We start from the raw sequence: 22,710 nt of genomic DNA, 5'->3' as shown, positions 1-22,710 counted from the left end.
TAATGTTTTTGTCTGTACATTATTCATGAAATGTTGCCATTTCAAACAGATACATTCACTGTTTGAATTCATTTGTACAAAATTGTTTCATATTAAACATCATTAACATATCAGGCAATAGAACAAAAGAATTGCTTCGGATAATTGTGCAAATTAACCTGTATAGTTAATTCAGACATGCAGAATATCAGATCATTAACATACTTTAAGCATTAAAAACACCTTGTTTTATGTCAAGCTTTTCAGTTATTATAATAAGCAACTATTATCTGGAAATTTGGAAAACAGTGAAGAACGATTCAAGGGACAGCAACTGTGATATACTAAATAAAAGTCGTCTCCCTTGTTAGAGTATAATTGTACCGCTCAACGTAACAAGAACATTGAATCTTTTTTTTTAATTATTCCACACTATAAACTTTATATTATATTCATTCAATAATCATTAAAGAAATATGGTTTGCATAATTGTTTATTTCTATGCGTTATACCAAATTCACCAGTATGGCATCAATTTAAGTTCATCATATTTTAATTGCCAAAATTGGCCATACAGTGCTTAAAGTTTGGTATTCTGAATATTATAAGTGCATGTTCTTATACAAAATCACATTGTATATTTTAACACTGAAGCAATATGTGTTAATATATTAATTTTTATTTATTGACTTGTTGTTGCTTGTTAAGGTGTCTAATTTTGAACTATAGCTGTTAATTGATTGTGACTATTTTCCAGTTTTGAATGGTTGCTTTTAGGTTCTTGTTTACAAGTTTTGTAAAAGCTGTTTTCATGTTGACCTCTCCATATTAAATGTCGTTGACGCGCATTCACTGCGGCCAGGTTCCGTAAAACTCCCAACAAATCTATGATTTGATTCCATACACACATGGTTGTTTATACTCAGCTTGCTTTGCATTAAACATGTCTGCTTTGTTGTTGAACAATTATACACAGCTTTTTATTGGACAAAATTGTGTAATATTTCAAATTTTTGCTCTCGATTTTTTATTTCCAACAAAAATATATTTTGTTTATTTGTATGTATACTTAGCTATAATAAAATTGTTTCTATAATATATAAACAACCTATTTATAAGCAATAAACTATATTGTTAAAAGTAGATTTAAGGTTCAAAATCATGTCTTAATTTGTTCGATTATCCCAAATTAAAATTTTGCAAAAGATAAACTTGTTGAATAAAGAAAACTTTATGCAACATACCACCAGGTCTTTTAACCATTGATTGTGTATCAATAATGATCAGGACTTAATCAGGATAAATAATTGCCTATGCACGGTTATAATGTTTGTGTTATTGAATTGAATTATTTCTGTAGTTTGGTGCACATTAATTGTTGTTGTTTTTTAAAGACATAGCACATGTCATATAAAATAGTATCATTGTAGTTTTGGTATGTTTAGGGATATAATCATGTTAATGTATGTGATTTGCTGATCCATTTCTTGTTGTTTCACTCCATTTAATGTATATAGCCATGCATAGAGCAGGAATATTGTTGTACTGTGAAAAAAATGTTGTTATTGCAAATAAAAAATGTATGTTAATTGTTTCCTCACTTCTATATAAATTTCCCATTTGGCGATGGCATATTGTGATTTAGTCTGTCTCTCCGTTTTTTCGTTTGTCCCCCGTCATTCTTTGGTCAGACTCGGATACCTTTCAAATTCTTAATTTCTATTCTGACAGATCTTCACTTGGGGATTGTTCTTCATGCAGATATTATGTATGTCGCTCCAAAGACTTGTTATGTTGTTCCCACGATTAATAAGGTAGTGGGAACGAGATAACTTTGTATTGAGAATGAAAAAGCTTACCCATGGGAATGAGAAAGTAAGTCAATTGAATGACGTTCTTAATCATGGGAACAAGTCACTAATTCATGGGAATGACAAACTTAAAAACGTACACGTTAATCTGTGCACACGTACATTTCACGCCATGATTGGTATTTTCAGTAGACAAAGCCCACTCCTATTGAGAGTAGGTTAAGTATGTCAGGCAGAACGTTTTATAAAATATGTGATTTTTAGTTTGTACTTGATTCAATGTGGCACTTTAGGATTATTTAAGACAAATGTTGACCACTATCTGAAATCAGGCTAAATGAATGGGAGAAACATGTGTTCGTTCTGAAAAGTTGTTTTCGTTCTTAAAGCTAACATCTAGTACACATTTATATGAATTTTTATTTTTCGTATCAAACATATTTACATGTCATATCTTCCAAGTCAGGGGATTATAGTGATTTGGTCTTGTCTGTCATTCTGTTGAAATGTAAAGTATAATTGCTGAAGTGATGAAATGTCACACATATATATTCAACAGAATACAAACTTATATCAAACATGTTTTTATTATGTTGTTTTAATAAGTTATATTATATTTTAGTCCAAGGTCGTTAAATGGTTAAACAATATGAATCACTGTATTTACGTTGGTCAAAAAGAGATGTACATTATACACCATAAGAATTTCTCAATCTCTAAACAATCGAAAACAATGTTTTGTGAAAAGAATGCTGACCAAATAATATAGCAACATTTTGGAAAATCGCGTGACCAGTAACTGTAAGTATATGGCTACAAAGTACAAACCGGCATAAATGTTTCGTAACAGGCTAGAGCGAACATGAGAGACGTATTCGCATCTGTTTTAAAATAATTTGTTAGAAAAAGTTAGGGAGGCGTGATCGATGACATGAATACCTTCTGACCACGACTACACGTACTCTTAAATGCGTATTCACATGTGAACAATATTACTGTTGTTGTTGCACTACTTCTTATCTAACAAGCAACCAAAATATTATTACAAAATTACACTAAAGAACACTAAAATGCATGCATTTGTATATTACCATACGTTTTTTTTTTACTTGAAAGACGCATAATTGTCGCATGAAATGTGTGATATCATTGTCAAACCACACATTAGTGTCAGTAGATAAAATTATACTACGGGAGCGCAAGTCATATGTGTTCTCACATGCCTTATTATGAGTATATTTCTTCACTATCAAAATATAAATCGTATGTTAATATTTGATATAAACGCAGTTTTCTTTGACACATTTAAACCACACTTGCATAGCCGCGTCATGCAAAAATGGGTCTTATGCGTTTTGTTCAGGGTATCTTAAACCCAACATGTGTGTTTTTCGCAGTCTGGTCAAAGGCGATGCTATTGGCTATAAATTCACTCAATAGGCTATATATAGGATTGGCGCATACGAAATAAAGATCCATTTTTGCATGACGAGGGTTATTAAAAATCTCATTGCGAATTGTAAATGGCACATTTTAGCACAATGCTTTTCGATACAAAATTGAATTCAAAATAGCAAACTTGTAAATAATGGCGGCCTATCAAGGCGTTCAGGAACAATTTCCACACGTGCTGACCGAGTACGGCAAATATTGTGGTTGGATAATTAAACGATTTTCCTCTTATCGTGACACTTTACTATTTCGCAAATGTATGTTTTCTCATCTTGAAAGCAAAACTGTGTTTATCGATAGTCAATTATATATTCACCGGACGATTTAGTGAACGAGTACTGACACTGAAATTCTGGGAGATAGATGTTAACGCGTAACTGGGCCACAATTTGTGTCGTTTGAACATACAGTAGTCCGGAATTCCTTACATTGAACAGTGCTGCATCCTTTGCGCTGAGCACAGACATAGTAATGTAGCCAAAGTTCAGAGGTTTTATCTCGAATCAGCCTATGAAATATTCGAAAATATATATGCGTGTCTGCTGGCGTTATGTAAAAGTCATTTAATGTGAAAAAAATGGGTAAACAGCTATGCCGAAAAAGCGCATTAGTGCTCTATACCTATGTTTAGGTCAGAGTTGTTGACACCGTGTGAACTGCTAGGGAACGAGTAATGCATTAACAACAAAGTACGGGTCAAAGGGCTGTCTTTATGACTACCTAATTCGTGAGTAAAAAGTATTGCTGGCATATTTATTTTCATCAATTATCTTATTGTATGTTTTGAATTTGTATATTGTGTCAAAAATTAAAAGTTGTGTGCAGGGAATTTTCATCATGAAATCATATTCTTAGTGAGATAGGTATTCGATATTCCCAAAGATTATTAGTCCGAAAGATGTTTTGATAGAACTAGTTAAATTTACCTTAAATTTACCTACGATTTATACGAACACGTATATGTTTGTAGGAACCAGGCTGTGTATTAGTGCCGTCTCAATAGTTCCCCCACCACTTGGAAGAGCATTTATTTGGTTGATGCACATATATCATTTATATTACATTCATACATGTCAGCATCATTTATTGTTATAATTGTTATAATGTATTGTGGGTTAGTCTTAAATAAACTGATAAACTGTTAAACAGTTTACATGAAAACACAATCGAAGTTTGCATGATGTTGAGGTAAAGCGATACGAGTTATTTGTTGATAGAAAACCAACGGTAAATTGAACGCGAAGTGGCCCTGAATTGATTATAGTTGTTTTTCTTTATGCAATTTTACCATTACTTTATAGTAGAACACGAATCGTTGAAATGATTAAACGTGTACATTTGACTGCTTGCACGGACCACACATTTGTATTCACTTGTGCCGCGTTCTGTGAAACGGGGCTTAGGCATGTCCGAACGGCCTAATAATTAGGGACGACACTTTTCGCTTTTATGGAATATTTAGTTTGAGGAAAGTCTCCTTTAAAGAAGAATCCAACTTAGGCGGAAAGTGTCGTTCCTGTTTACCCTATGCGGACTGCTTACGCTAATCTGGGACGACACTTTACGTCACGCATAAAACCTTATGTTTACAATAAGCGAACTGCTTACGCTAATCTGGGACGACACTTTACGTTCATGTATAAAACCTTCTGTTTTCCATATGTTAACTGCTTACGCTAATCTGGGACGACACTTAACGTACACGTGTAAACCCTGCTGTTTACCATATGCGAACTGTTAACTCTAATCTGGGACGACACTTTACGTACGCGTATAAAACCTTATGTTTATCATATGCGAACTGCTTACTCTTATCTGATATGACACTTTTAGTACATGTGTAAAACCTTCTGTTTACCCTATGCGGACTGCTTAAGCTAATCTGGGACGACACTTTACGTACATGTATAAAATCTTCTGTTTACCCTTTGCGGGCTCTTTACGTACATGTATAAAACCTTTTGTTAAACCTATGCGAACTGCTAACGCTAATCTGGTACGACACTTTACGTACATGTGTAACACCTTCTGTTTACCCAATGCGGACTGCTAACGCTAATCTGGTACGACACTTAACGTACATGTATACAACTTTCTGTTAACCCTTTGCGGACTGCCAACGCTAATCTGGGACGACACTTTACGTACATGTATAAAACCTTCTGTTTACCAAATTCGGACTGCTAACGCTGATCTGGGACGACACTTTATGTACATGTATACAATCCAGTTTTCCCAGAACGAGGCTCAATCGGATCCTAAACGTCGACACCGCCATTGACACGGGAAGCGACTCTGCAAATAAAAAACTATCACAACGTAGTGGTCAGCAGCTAAATTCCGCACAAATACAATCAGTTGCAAATGACAAATGAATCCCTGTGGAATCCATTTGGACAATAGAAATCGGATCCCCGGGGATATCGCTGAAGTCTCTGTTTCGTTTAGACCCTGACGAATACCGCTACGTCCTGATAGTCAACACCTCCGTCGCACCCTAGGCTAATGTTTCAGGCTTAAATTTTAAAACCAAAAGCATCTCTGATAAGAATATGGATTGTCAAAATTATTTATACGCCACGTAAAAATCATATCATTTATAGCGTATTTTATGTCATAATTTACCCCGCTGTTTTGTGGCAATAGCGCACGAGTTATGCTGTTGCTGCATTGTTTTTATTGAGCTCTGTGAAAACTGTGATTCATGAATGTTCATAAAATGCCATCCCATTTAAGCGTGGCTAATCAGGGACGACACGCTCCGTCTAAACTGTATTATCGCTAAATAGAGACTTCATTTAAACGAAAATTACAATAAAAGCGGAAATCGTCTTCTCTGATTAGCGTGTGCGGATTTCACATGCTAATATTGGACGACAATGTCTGCACATACATTAAGCCCCATTTTCCAAGAGCGCGGCTGCTTGTTGTTAGTTATGAGCGTTAGCTCACACTTATGTAGAGACGCAGTATGCAAGCCAGTTTGATTTTAAATACGCTAGGAACGATAACTGCAAGTCAGTCTGTTGTTTGCTAAGCTATGAACGATAACCTCTGCCTGTCTTCACTACTTGCAGTAAAATTATGCAGACGACGAATGCGAGAAGCGTCTGCTCTACTATTGCAGTGTGCATTTTATCAATAGTGTTTAACAGCTTGTAAGACGGCATTGGTCAGTCTAGTGTTTATCATTGAAATCTGTACATATTGGCTGCGTTCAGGGAAAACGGGGCATAATGCATGTCAAAATAATAATATTAGCCTGTGCACACTGATTAGCCTGTGCAATGCGCACAAGCTAATCAAAGACGATTCTTTCTGATTTTATGGTGTTTTTCGTTTAAAGACAGTCTCTGGTACTGGAATGAAAATTGATGCATATGCATTAAGTCCTGTTTTCCCAAAATGATGCTTAAATTACCTTTTTATTTATGATTAGAAAAAAACACATCTCGACCTGTGCTTTAAGACACACTCTTTATAAATGTGAATGGGTTGTGTTCATTTCAAACTTGCGATATAAATAGCTATAACATAATTTTGAAAACTGAGTTGCGTTTAAGATTATACAACAGCGAACAAATTCAGTGCCTTCATCGCTTTGGTTTTAAATAATGTAGTCGGCTTCTCTGCTGGCGTTATTGCGACGAAAGGAAACTGTTTGTCTATCACTCGGAATGCGAATCTTAGCCGGCCGATACATTCCCGCTTCTTGTGGTGTTCCGAAAAGAATAGTGAAGCACTGGATTATTCAAATATCTGTCAATGACAAATGTCTTATCAAAATTAACAGGTAACTATCTAGTTGTGATATTACTAAAACGTTTATCTTGTTTATTAATATCCATGACATTTATTGATAGCGCAAGCATATATCAGAACTTTTCTTTGAGGCAATTTTTTTTTCAGAAATGTATATATGCTTAAGATGGAAAACATTATTACTAGTACGCTAGACCAATGAATTTGATACTTTACAATGTTTCATAATATATTACATATTTACGATTTGTTAACAATTGTTTAACGTAATGAGAAGGCTTGTTTGATTCATTACTAAAAAGTTAAAGCTCCTTTAAAATGTTATGTGTCCGTTATTTTAACGCTTTGAAGAGTTATGTACATGACTTGTAACTGAATTACGTATTCGTCAATGTTTGTTATAATTTAAATCTTATGATTTTAAATATTAGCATTTTCCCATGTGTCAATCTCATAAACTCAAACGGTAATGTTAATCCGAATGACAAATCATAATTGTTACTTTGCGATTCAATGTGTTAATGTTGCTTTACGTAATATTAATGAGCCGTTCACAAATGTTCTAAAGCTTAAAACTCAATGCAACATTTCTGGTAGATGAGAGAATATAAATCGTCTAGCTGCTGTAGAATTGCATGCCATAACGCACACCTGCATTATATTATCTTGCATACTATATGTTATTATTCAAAGTTTCTTGATAGTCATATTTGTTCATCTAGATTCCCTGTATCGGTCATATATCTTGTGAATGCAGAATGCCGGATTGCTTATTAATTTTGAAACCTGAAATGGAATATATCAAAGTAATAAAGTAATAAAATATGTTGTATGGCTTTAAATCTATGAGACGTAGGTTCTCAATATAATGCAACATCCATTAGATATATATGAGAAATGAAACTCCAGTATCATAATGAGTATATAGTTGTGCGATATTCATTTATTTAATGCAAATGACATATTCATATGATCCTCACTATTGCAAAAAGGGGATTACAGGCTAATCAGGGACGACACTCTCCTTTAATATGGAATTGTTCGATATAAAGGAAGTCTCTTCTAAACCAAAATCAAGACTCAGTGGTAAGTTCCGTCCTACTGTGTGGGCGGCTAATATGGACATCACTTTACACACGTGCATTAAGCCCCGTTATTACAAACGGGTTGCTTATTTACAAGAAGAGGAAATGCATACAATACATTAAACATAAACGAATGAATACAGTGGATGTGACTGCTTTTGAAAAATCACTACATACATTTGTGGTTTAAAACGATTGAGGAATTCACCCCATACTTTGCCCAGAATTATCACAAAACGCAAACGCGTAAACAAAAATCAACCTGATTATATATCAATTAGTTTTATTCCGCATGAAATGTTATAAGTTCGGTCTGGAAATGTCTCAGTAGATTAAATTGGAACTTAAAATATGCTATGCCCATGAAGTGTAGATATGCAAAACACACACATGTTTACTGATATAGCTGGAAAGTGAGCGTCATTTAAAAAAATTAAACAAACGAAATAAAGGGTATAAACGGCGGAAAAAACATGTCTCGGCATGGACGTCGCCATTTTGATATAACGGGATATAACGCATCCGCTTCACATTTCATGACAGTCAAGTAAATTGAAAACGACAATCATACATTAACTGTGCAATGATTCATTTATATTAAATTAATGTATTAATTATATTCATGTCCTTTAAATAAATAAAAAACATCAAAAGCGTCGACTAAAGTTTAAAATAATGTGTGCTTTTGTTGAAGATTTTCCTGATTAATTAATCATTAAACGCCTGCACAAATTGAGTTGTTAAGTAATTAAAAAAAATACGTATAATATATAAACACAATGTGAATGATACATTTTGCAATGTAAGTCGCTTATTTATTGTATAATAAACAGGCTGCCTTCGGATAAAGAATACTCGGTAGTCCTCAGCGTCGACTCTTTGCTCACTTCCGATGACTGGATGCAGACGATTCGGGTCACCAACACATACGATAAAGTATTGTAGCGCTACATCACCAAAAAAGCTGTCTTATAAATACAGCTAAAAGGGCTTTATAACTAAGCGCTTAACTAAATGGCTATTATTTAACTTTCATTTATAAGAGTCATTATGTAAATGCCTTTTCATAAAACTACGTTCGTACACGCGTTACTACTATCACGCATATCTATATTGTTTAAAGAGACTGGATACATAGGCGAACCCTACCCGGCGAACGAAATCGCGATACTGCGACTGGAATATCCGGCCTTCCTCTCCAGCTACAACTGCCCGGTGTGCCTTTTCATCGCCGCTACTTCCGGTTAGCGGCGTTGCGCATGTGACGTCAGTGTCGACCGTTTATGATGCTTACGTTGATGCCGAATTTTACGTTACTGGGCACGGAGCGACCGAAGACATCCTTGATGGTGAGATCGTAAATTGGTTTCATTTAAGGATGGCGTAACGTAATTATCGTTGAGGAAAAACATACATTTTAAACAACAGCGTTATTATCGCCAAAATAGAACTCTTTATGATGCTTATTATCATTATAATCATCAGCAGCACTATGAATACCATGATTATAATAATCATCATCATCATCATCATCATCATCATCATCATCATCATCATCATCATCATCATCATCACCATCATGATCATCATCATCATCATCATCATCATCATCATCATCATCATCATCATCATCATCATCATCATCATCATCATCATCATCATAATCAGCTTCATCATCATCATCATCATCACCATCATCATCAACATCATCATAACGTTCTCAGTTTGAAACGGATACACTTGTTTAAAATGTTCGCGTTATTTTCTTCTGCGAAACGGCTTGATAACTGTTCACGTTTGGATGATTCACAATACATGTACTATGCCATTTGGAATGAACTTATTTAAGTCATTCAAACTTAACAGCTGAAACCATAAAAATGTATATATAAAGGTGCGACAAGTCTTGTACACGTGCCATATTTACATTTTCATTAAAGTAACACTTACTTGTATGATTATGATGAATGTATGTGAGCCTCGCCCTGTGAAAACGAGGATTAATGTGTTTGCGTACACTGTCCGCACAGGCTAATCTTGGACGACACTTTTTTTACTGGAGCTAGTGGTTTATCAATCCCTAATGCTTTTCCGTGTAAGGTCTGTAAGTGAAACTGAGACCAGAAATAGCTTCAAATGTAAAAAAGGGGCTAGTGTTTATTTGACGCATTTTTTGCGAAGCTTTATCGTGTAAGCTTGGCATGTGAAAATTTGGGAAAGTATTTGCTTCATGATTGCGACTGCCGATCTCGTATATTACAATTTGTTTAACATGGTTGTAACAACGTTCAATATCCTGGCGCGTTTTAAATGCGGTTGTTAGGTGTGTGGGGGGATATTCGTCATTATTAGTGAGACTGCTCATTTCCAACTTACAATTTCTATAACATGAATGTAAAGCCGTTCTACAGTGTAACGACATCCTGGTGTGATGACACACTCTCGTAAAGAATCAGATCAAAATGGACCACATTTTAAAATTATCAAAAATAAGATCATGAAAAACGAATTGTATGCATGCGGATCAATGAAAACAGGCTATTTAATAATTATCAGAGTCTGAACGCAAATGTCACCAAACATTGCAAAATACGATTGTGATTTCGACATAGTAGCTCGGTTGTAGGCTATGAGTTTGTTATTTTTACGGAATAAATATTGTTGTTGTTTCTATTTTTGTTGTTTTAATGAATACATGCTAAACCAAACTGTCTGACCTATACGGGGTGATTCTGGCGGTCCGCTGCTGTGTCGGCTGGGGACTGGAAGTTGGGAGCTACAGAAATAATCCGTTTCGGTTTCGGAAACTGCCTGCACGATGTTGTCCCTTGCGTCACTGCTTCCGTGCAAGCTTATTACGGCTTGATAGCCGACGTCACCGGTGAGCTGAACATTATCGCCTAACTAGTTTATTAGCCGTCATTTAACGAATGAAAAGCAAAGTGATTTAGATACGCGGACTATAATGACAATATTGCCATTAGCTGAGGATGTTTGTTGATTGTTTTACTTTTCAGATGTGGTTTTAAACGTGTCAAGTGATGCAACATACACTGGAAAATTAACATACGGAATCCTGGACCCTTTTCCTATTTACCAGCATGTTTTAATATTCGAATGAATGTTCTATGTATTAGTATAATAAAGGAAAGAATATTTACTTGGTACATATATGCTTCATGTTCTTGCTTCATATTCAACAAATGAAACCGAGCTTGGATAAAATATACTTTATACTTGTATTAAATTAGTCTATTAACGTCAGATCCGCTTATCAGGGATGACACTTTCCCCTAATACATGGTCTTCGTTTAAAAAAAGACTTCCTTCGGACGAAAAGAACATTAAAAACGGAAAGTGTTGCTTCTGACGACACTTTACAAACATACATTATACCCCGTGTTCCCAGACCACTATGCAAACATGCATCAAACCCCCTTGTTTCCAGAACACTTAACGAACATTCATTAAACCCCGTGTTACCAGAACACTTTACGAACTTGCAGTAAACCCCGAGTTCCCAGAACACTTTACGAACATGCCTTAAACCCCGTGTTCCCAGACCACTTTACGAACATGCATTATACCCCGTGTTCCAAGACCACTCTACAAACATGCATTATACCCCGTGTTCCCAGACCACTATACAAACATGCATTATACCCCCTTGTTTCCAGACCACTATACGAACATGCATCAAACCCCCTTGTTTCCAGAACACTTAACGAACATGCAGTAAACCCCGTGTTACCAGAACACTTTACGAACATGCAGTAAACCCCGTGTTCCAAGAACACTTAACGAGCATGCCTTAAACCCCGTGTTCCCAGACCACTTTACGAACATGCATTATACCCCGTGTTTCCAGAACACTTAACGAACATGCAGTAAACCCCGAGTTTCCAGAACACTTAACGAACATGCGTTAAACCCCGTGTTGCCAGAACACTTTACGAACATGCATTATACCCCGTGTTCCCAGAACACTTTACGAACATGCATTAAAACCCGTGTTCCAAGAACACTTAACGAGCATGCCTTAAACCCCGTGTTCCCAGACCACTTTACGAACATGCATTATACCCCGTGTTTCCAGAACACTTAACGAACATGCAGTAAACCCCGAGTTCCCAGAACACTTAACGAACATGCGTTAAACCCCGTGTTGCCAGAACACTTTACGAACATGCATTATACCCCGTGTTCCCAGAACACTTTACGAACATGCATTAAAACCCGTGTTCCAAGAACACTTAACGAGCATGCCTTAAACCCCGTGTTCCCAGACCACTTTACGAACATGCATTATACCCCGTGTTTCCAGAACACTTAACGAACATGCAGTAAACCCCGAGTTCCCAGAACACTTAACGAACATGCGTTAAACCCCGTGTTGCCAGAACACTTTACGAACATGCATTATACCCCGTGTTCCCAGAACACTTTACGAACATGCATTAAACCCCGTGTTCCCAGACCACTCTACGAACATGCAGTAAACCCCGTGTTACCATACCACTTTACGAACATGCATTTAATCCTGTGTTCCCAGAACACTTTACGAACATTCAGTAAACCCCGTGTTCCCAGAACACAATACGAAGATGTATTAATCCCCATGTTCCTAGAACACTTTACGAACATGCATTAATCCTGTGTTCTCAGAACACTTTACGAACATTCAGTAAACCCCATGTTCCCAGAAAACTTTACGAATATGCATTAAATCCTGTGTTCCCAGTCCACTTTACGAACATGTATTAAATCCTGTGTTCTCAGAGCGAGGCTTACTTTTTACAGAATCAGCATCATCAATAATAGGCGTGATTTCATTTAGATATTAGCATCATCAATGATAGTCGTGATTTCATTTAGATATCAGCATCCTCAATAATAGTCGTGATTTCATTTACATAACAGCATCATCAATAATAGTCGTGATGTCGTTTAGATACCGGGATATCATCAATAATAGTCGTGATATTATTTAGGTATCGGGATAAAACAATTTTTTTTCGTTACAGTATTTTATTAACTAGATGGACACTCAACGTACATGACTTAAAGTGTAAACATTGGAGTTAAATGTGACATACGACACACATGGGAATAATAAACATGACATCATATAAAATACACATTAAAAATGACTGTAAGCGACGTAAAAAGTACTTTTGTATATGAAATGTGCTTTAAAAGGGGAATTTAAGTATACACATTTTAATCGGCTGTTTGTTTTTTCTACACTTTTGTTAAATGAGATGTTTCGAAATCGTGCAGAGCGTTAAAGCAAATTAAATAAAAAATCAAATCTTTACGGATATATTTAAACGAGAGTTTCACAAACTGATCAAATGAGCGTCGCTTTGGGAAAACGGGGTTTAATGCATGTGTGAACAGTGTCGTCCCAAATAAGCCTGCACAGTTCTCCCATGCTAATTAAGGGCTACAATTTCGCCTTAACTGGATTTTCGCTAAGAAGAGACTTCCTTTAACCAAACGATATCATAAAAGCGGACAGTATCCACCCTGATAAGTGCAATTTTCACAGGCTAATCTAGGACGATATTTGTCGAGCATGCATTAAGCACCGTTTTCCCAGAGCGAGGCTCTGATTTGTACGTTCTTACCTCAGAAGGACAGCATTTTTAAACTTCATTTCAATTTAGCACGACTATAGGAATATCCTCAGAACACTCGTCCATTTCACCAACGAGCAAATACTATAGAATCATTGATATACGGCGGTATAAAACTCGTGGATGAAAAACTTACAAATTTGTGGACTCATGTGTAAATTCATTGAACTGTGTCCCCCCCCCCTCCTTAAAAAAAAAACTAACAAGAGGGTTCGTTGTGGTCTTCAATTTGAGAATCGGTTAACCCACGAAATTAATGAAAATTCATGACACAGAATAATCACGATGTCACAAGAGTAATCACAATGTAGAACGAGAAATCACGATTTCACCCGAGTAATCACGATGTCGCATAAGTAATCACGGTGTCACACGAGTAATCACGATGTCACACGAGTAATCACGATGTCACAGAATAATGACGATTGTACTAAACCTATGCATCCTGCGTATGTGTAGTTCTAATACTAAGGCACTCATTTAATAATAGTTCAAACAACAAAATCATAATGAACATTCTACATTAAATAGTAAGTGATCACAAATCATATACATGTACAGTATTCTTCTTGAAATATCCCCGATCAAACTAACGCACGCGAAGAACACCGTTTAAAGTGTTGTTAAACGAGCTTATGATACAAACACAACCGACCGCGCTAGCAGGCACCTACACGTATAAATGGTGTCATGTCCGGTGCAACGACCGCTTAATGCTGCCAATCTTTGTACATCATGTGCATCCTCTTCGCACGTGTAGGAGTCGTAGATCGGCACGCAGTTCCCGTAACTGTCACCCAGGAGGAAATTTCCGCCGCCGGAAAGCCCGATGCAGCACAGCGGTGCGTTTGAGCAGTATTTTGTATCGCGCGCGGAGCAAGAGTCTCGTTAGAAGCCGCAGATCTGCCCAAGCTTGAAGCAGTTTTTGTTATGGAAGTCGCGCTTAGCAACAGCCGGTCCCGATTTTTCGCCTTGTGCTAGTGACCGTTCATTTTCCATGCCGACTCGTTCTGAATTCAGTTCCGCGTTCGCCCGACTTCCATTGCGCTGCTGTCTATTTTTCACGACGTCTCGGAGGTTGATCAACTTCTCGAGGGTTTCCACGAGACGTTTATTGGTGTCGCCACTGGGCATAATGTTCTCAATTATTCGATTCGCTGCATTGAGAGCAATCGTATCCGGTCTACTGCCACCGCCGGAAATGGCGCCGGAGAAGGCTCTAGTCATACCGTCGGCATAAAGGGAACCTCCGTCTCGCAGCGAACTGGAATACAACTTTCCAGGTTCCTTTGCTGATTCTTGTGTTTTTGAATGAAGGAAAAATGTGTGTGAATATGCGTATGCATGTATTAGTTAAAAATATTCATTTTAGCTCGATTGCATAGAAAGCATAAGGCTTAATTGAAACGCTCTCAAGTCCGCTTCCAGGGACTAGAACCAATATTTGGTGTATATTGGGGAAATCTAAAGAACGATCCCACAGTAGGTCTCGAACCCGTGGCCACCTGATCGCGGACACATTATTCACTTCGCCACTGCGACCTGTATGCATATATTTTTGTTTCGTGTTATAGCTTACACATATGTCTCATACGCTGCGAATCCAAAAAATCGCCTTAATGATATTTATTAAATTTCTAGGACAAAATCGCACATTTTATGTTGAATAACTTACCAAGGCAGCTTAACTGTTAATAAATGTTGACAATTAAAGACACGAGTGACAATGAATATACTATACTTTGTCAGTGACTTCAGGACAGATTTCACGCTTTCTTCGGAGTCTTTATTCGCAGACACGTGATCTTAAATGGAATCAATAATTAAGCCTCGTTGTGTGACAACTATTCTTAATGCATGTGCGAAATGTCTCATGCAAGATCAGCCTGTGTAGTCCGCACAGTCTCATCAGACACGACAATAACATCATGACTGGATTTTCAATTAGGAGAGACTTCCTTTAAACGAAAACTACGTAGAAACAAAAACGTGTCGTCCCTGATTAACCTGCGCGGACAACACAAGCTTATTTTGGGCGACCCCCTTACGCAAATGCATTAAGCCCCGTTTTCCAAGAACGCAGCTCAATTTCATTTCACGCATAGAAAATATCTGTTGACTTCAAAACTCTATACAATCTAATAAAATCATCGCATGTAATAATGCATTTTTATTTTTATTTGTTTAAACTTAAATGTACTTTAGAGTAACAAGTTGCTTTTGAGTTTCAGAACAAAAGTGTTAGTTGTTTATTGTGTGTTTAAAGTTCTTTAACTTGTTATTTAACTATTCAAATGATGTAATACAGCTTTGACAATAACTTTGACAAACTGCAAAATGATTTTTAGTAATAAAAAAATAAAATGGTAAAACTCTTCATGGGTAAAAAATAACTACCAGCTAACAATTACGCTACGCTTCATGCAAATCTATCAATTAAATTATCAGTCTGTAAGAAGGTCCCTATGTACAGGCAAAACAGTTTTGTTTACGTTCTATATGTTTGATGATGGCATACTGCATAAATCATTTTTTATAATTGACGGAATTTTAATATTGTCTACTGAATTGTTTAAAAAATAAATGCCTATGTCAATAAAAATAAAAACTGACTTAATAAGTAAATTAAAAACTTGTCTTCTAATTCACAAAAAATAATTCTACATTCTCGACCCATCGGTATATTTGAAAGGTCTGCATACACTGTTCCAACTTGAAATAAACATCTTTTGAAATAACAATAAAACCTTACATCCTAAGAACATTCACGTTATTATCAACACAGAACACGTGCTCATTGGATTTAAAAACATGTTTGTTGCGTCCTGATACTCAAACATTTCTATTCAGTGTGATTAAAAACATATCTTTACTCAATATCTCTTTTGAACATTTTGTTTTTATCGTATGAACTCAATTTAAATCAAAATTCGCCCTAATATATATAACTTTATCGTCAGTGCTTGTTCACGCGCAAAAATAATAATCGTCTTTCTACCAATTTATTCTCATACATACGATGGCGAATGCGTAGACGTAGACGTAGACGATTGTCTAAACACAAATAAATTCAAATTATAACAATGTAATATTAAGCTATGTAAAATAAAAATAATTATTATTCTAACAACTCATTTAAATTACATTTACACAAAACACGCACGTTACATTTTTGAAAAGATTTAATCATTTCAAATCAACCTAAATGATGATGTTATTTCAGGAATTCAATACGAATTAAAACAATATCTCACGTGTACATTATTTTTAGGAAAGTTTTCATCATGTTGTGGGCTAAATATAAAATTGCACCTCATATTAGCCGTTATGTTTTTATAAGACAGAGTAATTAAGGGTTTATTTGAGACTCGTTCCGAATTTCCTCCTAAATTGGATGTTTGCTCAAAAGAGACTTCATTTAAACGAAAAATTCTATTAAACGGAAGCCCACACGTACTTACACGGGACGATACTGAAGTCCAGTTTTCCAGTTTTTTTATGTTTTATTTGTGTGTGTGTGTTAAGAATCGGTTTACAAGCTCGTGAACACACTATACATAAGCTTTGAAACAGAAAATGTTAACCGAGCAACATGCTAACAAACCGCATAGGAAATCGGACAATAAATAACGATTTGGTATAGTTGTGTATTTGTAGCATATATCCTTTAGAGTACTTACATCATAATGCCGTTGCATTTAATCGGTATGCTGCGTATTCCGCACGTCCCAAACTTTTTTGAAAACGGCCATTAGAATTGCGCCGCGCTGTGGGTAAACGGGGCTTAATGCATGTGCGTAAAGTTTCGTTCTAGATAATCCCGCACAGGCTAATCACAGACCGACTGCACAGGCTAATCTGGGACGTCGCTTTTCGCACTTGAATCAAGACCAGTTTTTCCAGAGCGAGGCAAAATTCAACATACACCGATTTTAAGATGAATAGCAGGTATCACTGAACATGAGTATATACGATGTAAATACACGACAAATGTGGCGTAATAAACAGTCACCATTTAATTAAACATACCTATACATGTATTATACTATTAAAGGGGCATTTTCACGTTTTGGTTATTTGACAAATTACAAAAAATGGTTGCAGATACGCAAATGTTCGTTGTAGTTATGATATTTGTGAGGAAACTGTAATACTGAACATTTTACATGCTCTAAAAATTCATTATTTGCATCTTTTGACGATTTACAAACATGAAAATAATAAAGCGTTGCAACGCGAAACGATTTACTGATTTGGATAGTTCTGTTGTTGTCGTTATATTATGTGACACTACGAGGATTGCTATATGAAGTATAAAATACATCATTTTTATGAGCACGGATGACCGAGTGGTCTAAGCCTTAGACTTTTACTCCTGGTGTCAGTGGTTCGAGCCCTGTTGAGGGTTACTTTTTCTTTTTTTTTCGGCGTTAGCTGAATAAGCCAGCTTTTCACCCTGACTTGACCTTTGTAAGTGTCCAATAATACTCAAATAAAATTTCCCGCGGCTAGGTACGAATGAATACACTTCATTTATTCCATTGGCTGACTTGAGTATAACACCATAACATTGGAAACATATCCGCGTCTTTGTAACACTGTTTTACTGCATGAAACAATTTTATCTCTAATGAAAAGGCTCAATAGATAGAACAGTTTTACAATCAATTTTCGACATAAATACAGTTTGTGCGTTCACCTTTTATTTTCAGAGAATTACCAGCGCAAAAGCGTTTATACTAGTAGCTATGTTGTCATATTTAGTACTTACTTGCATTGCATTTCAACCTGCGAGGTTTCGGGTCAACTCGCGGCCATTTGTGGAAGTCAGAGTTTATATACAGTTCATCACCGGAGTTCGCAGAAGGGGTTGCGATCATTGTGTTACACCGGTCTTACTGACAATAACGTACTGACTGTAATGCATTGCATTCCAATCCGCAAGGTATCAAGGTCAGTTTGTGGTCAGTTGCAGAAATCTTTATATAAACGCCGTCTCGTAAACTTTGTGCACTTGAAGTCTGTTTTGATCAGAAAGATACTAAATAAAGATATTCGGCGATATTATTGTGGTATGTCAATCATCGATTTTTAATATGGTTTTAACATTTGCATGATAAGGACCAATTTTGATAAAAATAATTAGAAATATTTATCCATTTAGACCAGTTTATTAAGCATGAGCACAATAATTCATTATACTATAATTATGCAATTAAATAAGATTCGAGTATTGCCGGCTGACCTATATGCAATCGATTATTTTCATGTTTCTTGTGTTTTTCTATTCTGTAAATATAGATATCTGAGTAATAATATCACATAAAGCAAAATAAGCCACGAAATCTGGCGCAACACCCCGTAATTGATTTGCTTATGATGTAGCTAAGAACTGCGCAGAAAAAAGGCATCCGCTACTTTTTATCTCATAGAGATAACTTTTGATCGTTCATAAACATCGACCACAATCAACGCCGTATATCTTTTTAAAAGATATTTCTTGTTAATTTTATTCTTGTTTTTTATTGCAGCTTTTTAGATCCAATGTTTAAATTGATCAATATAAAGAATTTAATGATTAACTTTAATACATGCCAAAATCTGTGAAAAGATCCCTTTAAATATCATTTCAGTTGAGACCGACTCAACTTGCCGTCTCGACGTAAAAATTATTACTTGTTAAAGATGTAAGCAACGTTCCAATCGTGATGGTTACAATACACTAAATGATCGCTTCATGCAGGGCTGTACTCTCTAAAAAAATATCATAGTTGACAGGAAGGAATGTTTTACAATTTTTTACCATTATTCGGGTGTTATCTTGCGGAGATAATGGTAGGGCATAAATAGGTGTTCACTACTGAATCCCTGAAATATGATACACTTGAAGACTAAAGTAAACCATTGCACTAGAAAAGGTTACATTCCACTAAGAAACGGCCGAAAAAAAAGTTGCAAAAACAGTCGATTTTGATTTGTGTCAAGTTCTTTCTTGCATTGTACATGACATATCTTTTTTATTGCATAAATCAATTCCGCTTAGAATGGCCTTTAAGAAAAGGTATGGTTATGGGGGTCTCTATGTGCAAAATGTTGCATTTATTTTCGCTCAAAGTTGTCGCTTTTACATTGAATTATATAGGAAAACTATTAAGTGTATTATGACCTAAACGCAAAACCAGGCCTAGTCACAAAGGCACTGTATTAACAGAAAATCATCATTTTTTTAGTGGGATATGACGCGTTTTGGCAAATTTCACGGAATAAATGCGTTTGTTTCACGAATTTAAGGAACATCGTGAGTTTTTAAGAAAAAAATACGTTTTCAGAGGAAAATAAGAAAAAAAAACGTACAAAAACTCGTCTTGAGCATCTCAAATCGCAACAATTTGTGCTGAAAGAGCTCATGAACACGTTTGAATAGTTGTTTACTTCTTTTTTCTACATAGCTTGTAACAATATTCCAGTATTTTGACCGATTGTAATTATTTAGGGTAATCGTTTTACGCATGAACGCCCGTTATAAATCAAAGCTCCGAACGCGAAAGCCACATGGCTTATCAGGCATTATAATAAAATGCATTTTCAAGCATTTCTACGTGAAAGATCGGTCTGAAAATTGGCATGCACATAGAAAATAGGTTTATAAGTATCGAGAAGTGCTTATTTTCCGCGATGTTAACAGTAAACGTTGTCTTATAGGTTACATTACACTAAATGATCGCTTCATGCAGGGCTGTACTCTCTAAAAAAAATATCATAGTTGACAGGAAGGCATGTTTTACACTTTTTACCATTATTCGGGTGTTATCTTGCGGAGATAATGGTAGGGCATGAAAAGGTGTTCACTACTGAATCCCTGAAATATTATACACTTGAAGACTATAGTAAACCATTGCACTAGAAAAGGTTACATTCCACTAAGAAACGGCCGAAAAAAAAGTTGCAAAAACAGTCGATTTTGATTTGTGTCAAGTTCTTTCTTGCATTGTACATGACATATCTTTTTTATTGCATAAATCAATTCCGCTTAGAATGGCCTTTAAGAAAAGGTATGGTTATGGGGGTCTTTATGTGCAAAATGTTGCATTTATTTTCGCTCAAAGTTGTCGCTTTTACATTGAATTATATCATTATATACATAGATGGTGACGTCACTACGTTATTGTCACCTCTATGCTAGGACGCATCACATTCCCCTGGTTAGGGGATTTGTGATTCCGCCAAAATAGTTCCGCGTAGGAATGAATTTTTTTTTTAATGAGAAAAACGGTGTTGAATATGTGTTTAAAATGGAATGTTATTTAAAGAAATTTTATTAAATTATGTTTAAGGGTGATTTCAAATGTCTATAAAGAAGAATTGCAATTATTAGAAACATGTTTATCTGTCTTTCTTTCGCTTTCACAATTCAATCGTAAACATGGCAAGTCCAAGAGATATCATACTTGAGGTTGCTAAAAAGGGAGGATTTCCCATGCCACTCAAGGAACTGCAAATCGAAGCGTTACTTTGTGTCATTGAAAAACGTGACATTATGGCTATACTCCCAACAGGTTATGGTAAAAGCCTGATTTACCAGCTGGCACCACTTATCCTTAAAGATTATTATAATCTACAGAAGTCTGTTTGCATCGTGTTGACACCTTTGAACAGTATTATGCAAGATCAGATCATTGCACTGCAAAAGATTGGAGTACAAGCCTGTTGTGTGGACTATAACTGTCAGGGTGGTCAAGCATTGTTTGATGATGATGGTGATGAAGGGGGTGCTAAATCAGATGGAGATGTAATATTAACGGTCCCTATGTCCGATATTGCTGATGGAAAGTTCACATTGGTGTATTCTCACCCTGAGGCGCTTTTAAGCACTGATACGGGGAAATCCTTGATACAAAATTTGGAGAATAAAAAAATAATTTCGTGCATAGCTGTAGACGAGGCACACATGATTCTGGAATGGTAATTGTTTCTATTATTTATACTGATGTTTAATACATATACACATGGCTGGTAGATTTAACACTTGAAAAATGGTGATTAAACAGTTACCTAATCCACCCCTGATCCAGGTCTCCAAGTCACCTCACCAACAAAATTTCACCTACATGATTATAGCCATTCACTAAGCAAATATGAAGATATTCAATGAGTAAGATATGTGAAATACTCCAGAGTTTGGCAGTTATATCACCTATCTTGATTTTAAATTTGATCCTCAAACTGATCCTGGATCACATACTAATTCCAATTTCAATTTCAACTACTGAAATGCTTGGAAAATTTACATGTGTATTCCGTTTGATATTCTGAACAATTAACCCTTTGCATGCTGGGAAATTTGTCGTCTGCTAAAATGTTGTCTGCTAAATTTTTAAAATTAGCATTTTCTTCGATTTTTTTTTCAAAGAATACTATCAGAATAGCAAACAGTTTGGATCCTGATGAGACGCCACGTTTTGTGGCGTCTCATCTGGATCCAAACTGTTTGCAAAGGCCTTCAAATTCCGGTTCCAGCGCTCAAAGGGTTAATGAAGAACAATCTTTAATGAAGTATGACTGAGTTACGATAGTACTTGATCCCGATATAACTTTTGGCACTTGATCCTTTGTGAACATGGGGCCAGGTGATCACTTCAGGATGCATTTTTTTTTAAACAACACACACAACTGAATAATATGTGTTTATTAATACATAAAATACATATATAAGTCCAAAAGAGGTATAATGATAAACACAATAATGACATCAATAATGCTGTACTTTTTTATAATGGTTTATGATTATGACAATGATGGTCAGCTGACAATCATTTGAGACACTGCATACAGTTTTCTGCTCAACAACTCTGAATTGACACTTGTAAGAACTACACAGTTTTTAAAATAAGTTAAAACAGGGTCATTATCCATATTTTTTTCACTGAAAATCTTTCATACTGAAAAGAGCAAAACCATGGGATAGTATTATGGACCTATGTC

The 22,710-nt window shown here is 35.8% G+C and overlaps 1 protein-coding gene across 1 annotated transcript; it reads left to right on the top strand.

Annotated features, from left to right (window-relative positions):
* Nucleotides 1–21,151: 21,151 nt before the first annotated feature.
* LOC127865921 (bifunctional 3'-5' exonuclease/ATP-dependent helicase WRN-like) lies at nt 21,152–21,694 on the top strand. Its single transcript, XM_052406017.1, has one exon. The coding sequence runs from the start codon at nt 21,152–21,154 to the stop codon at nt 21,692–21,694; it is 543 nt and encodes a 180-aa protein (XP_052261977.1).
* The last annotated feature ends 1,016 nt before the right edge of the window (nt 21,695–22,710 follow it).

The sequence above is a fragment of the Dreissena polymorpha genome, chromosome 1, assembly GCF_020536995.1.
Source record: "Dreissena polymorpha isolate Duluth1 chromosome 1, UMN_Dpol_1.0, whole genome shotgun sequence".
In the NCBI taxonomy this organism is placed as follows: Eukaryota; Metazoa; Mollusca; class Bivalvia; order Myida; family Dreissenidae; genus Dreissena; species Dreissena polymorpha.
Note: the sequence above shows the minus strand (reverse complement) of the source record. Positions and strands in the feature narration are given on the sequence as shown.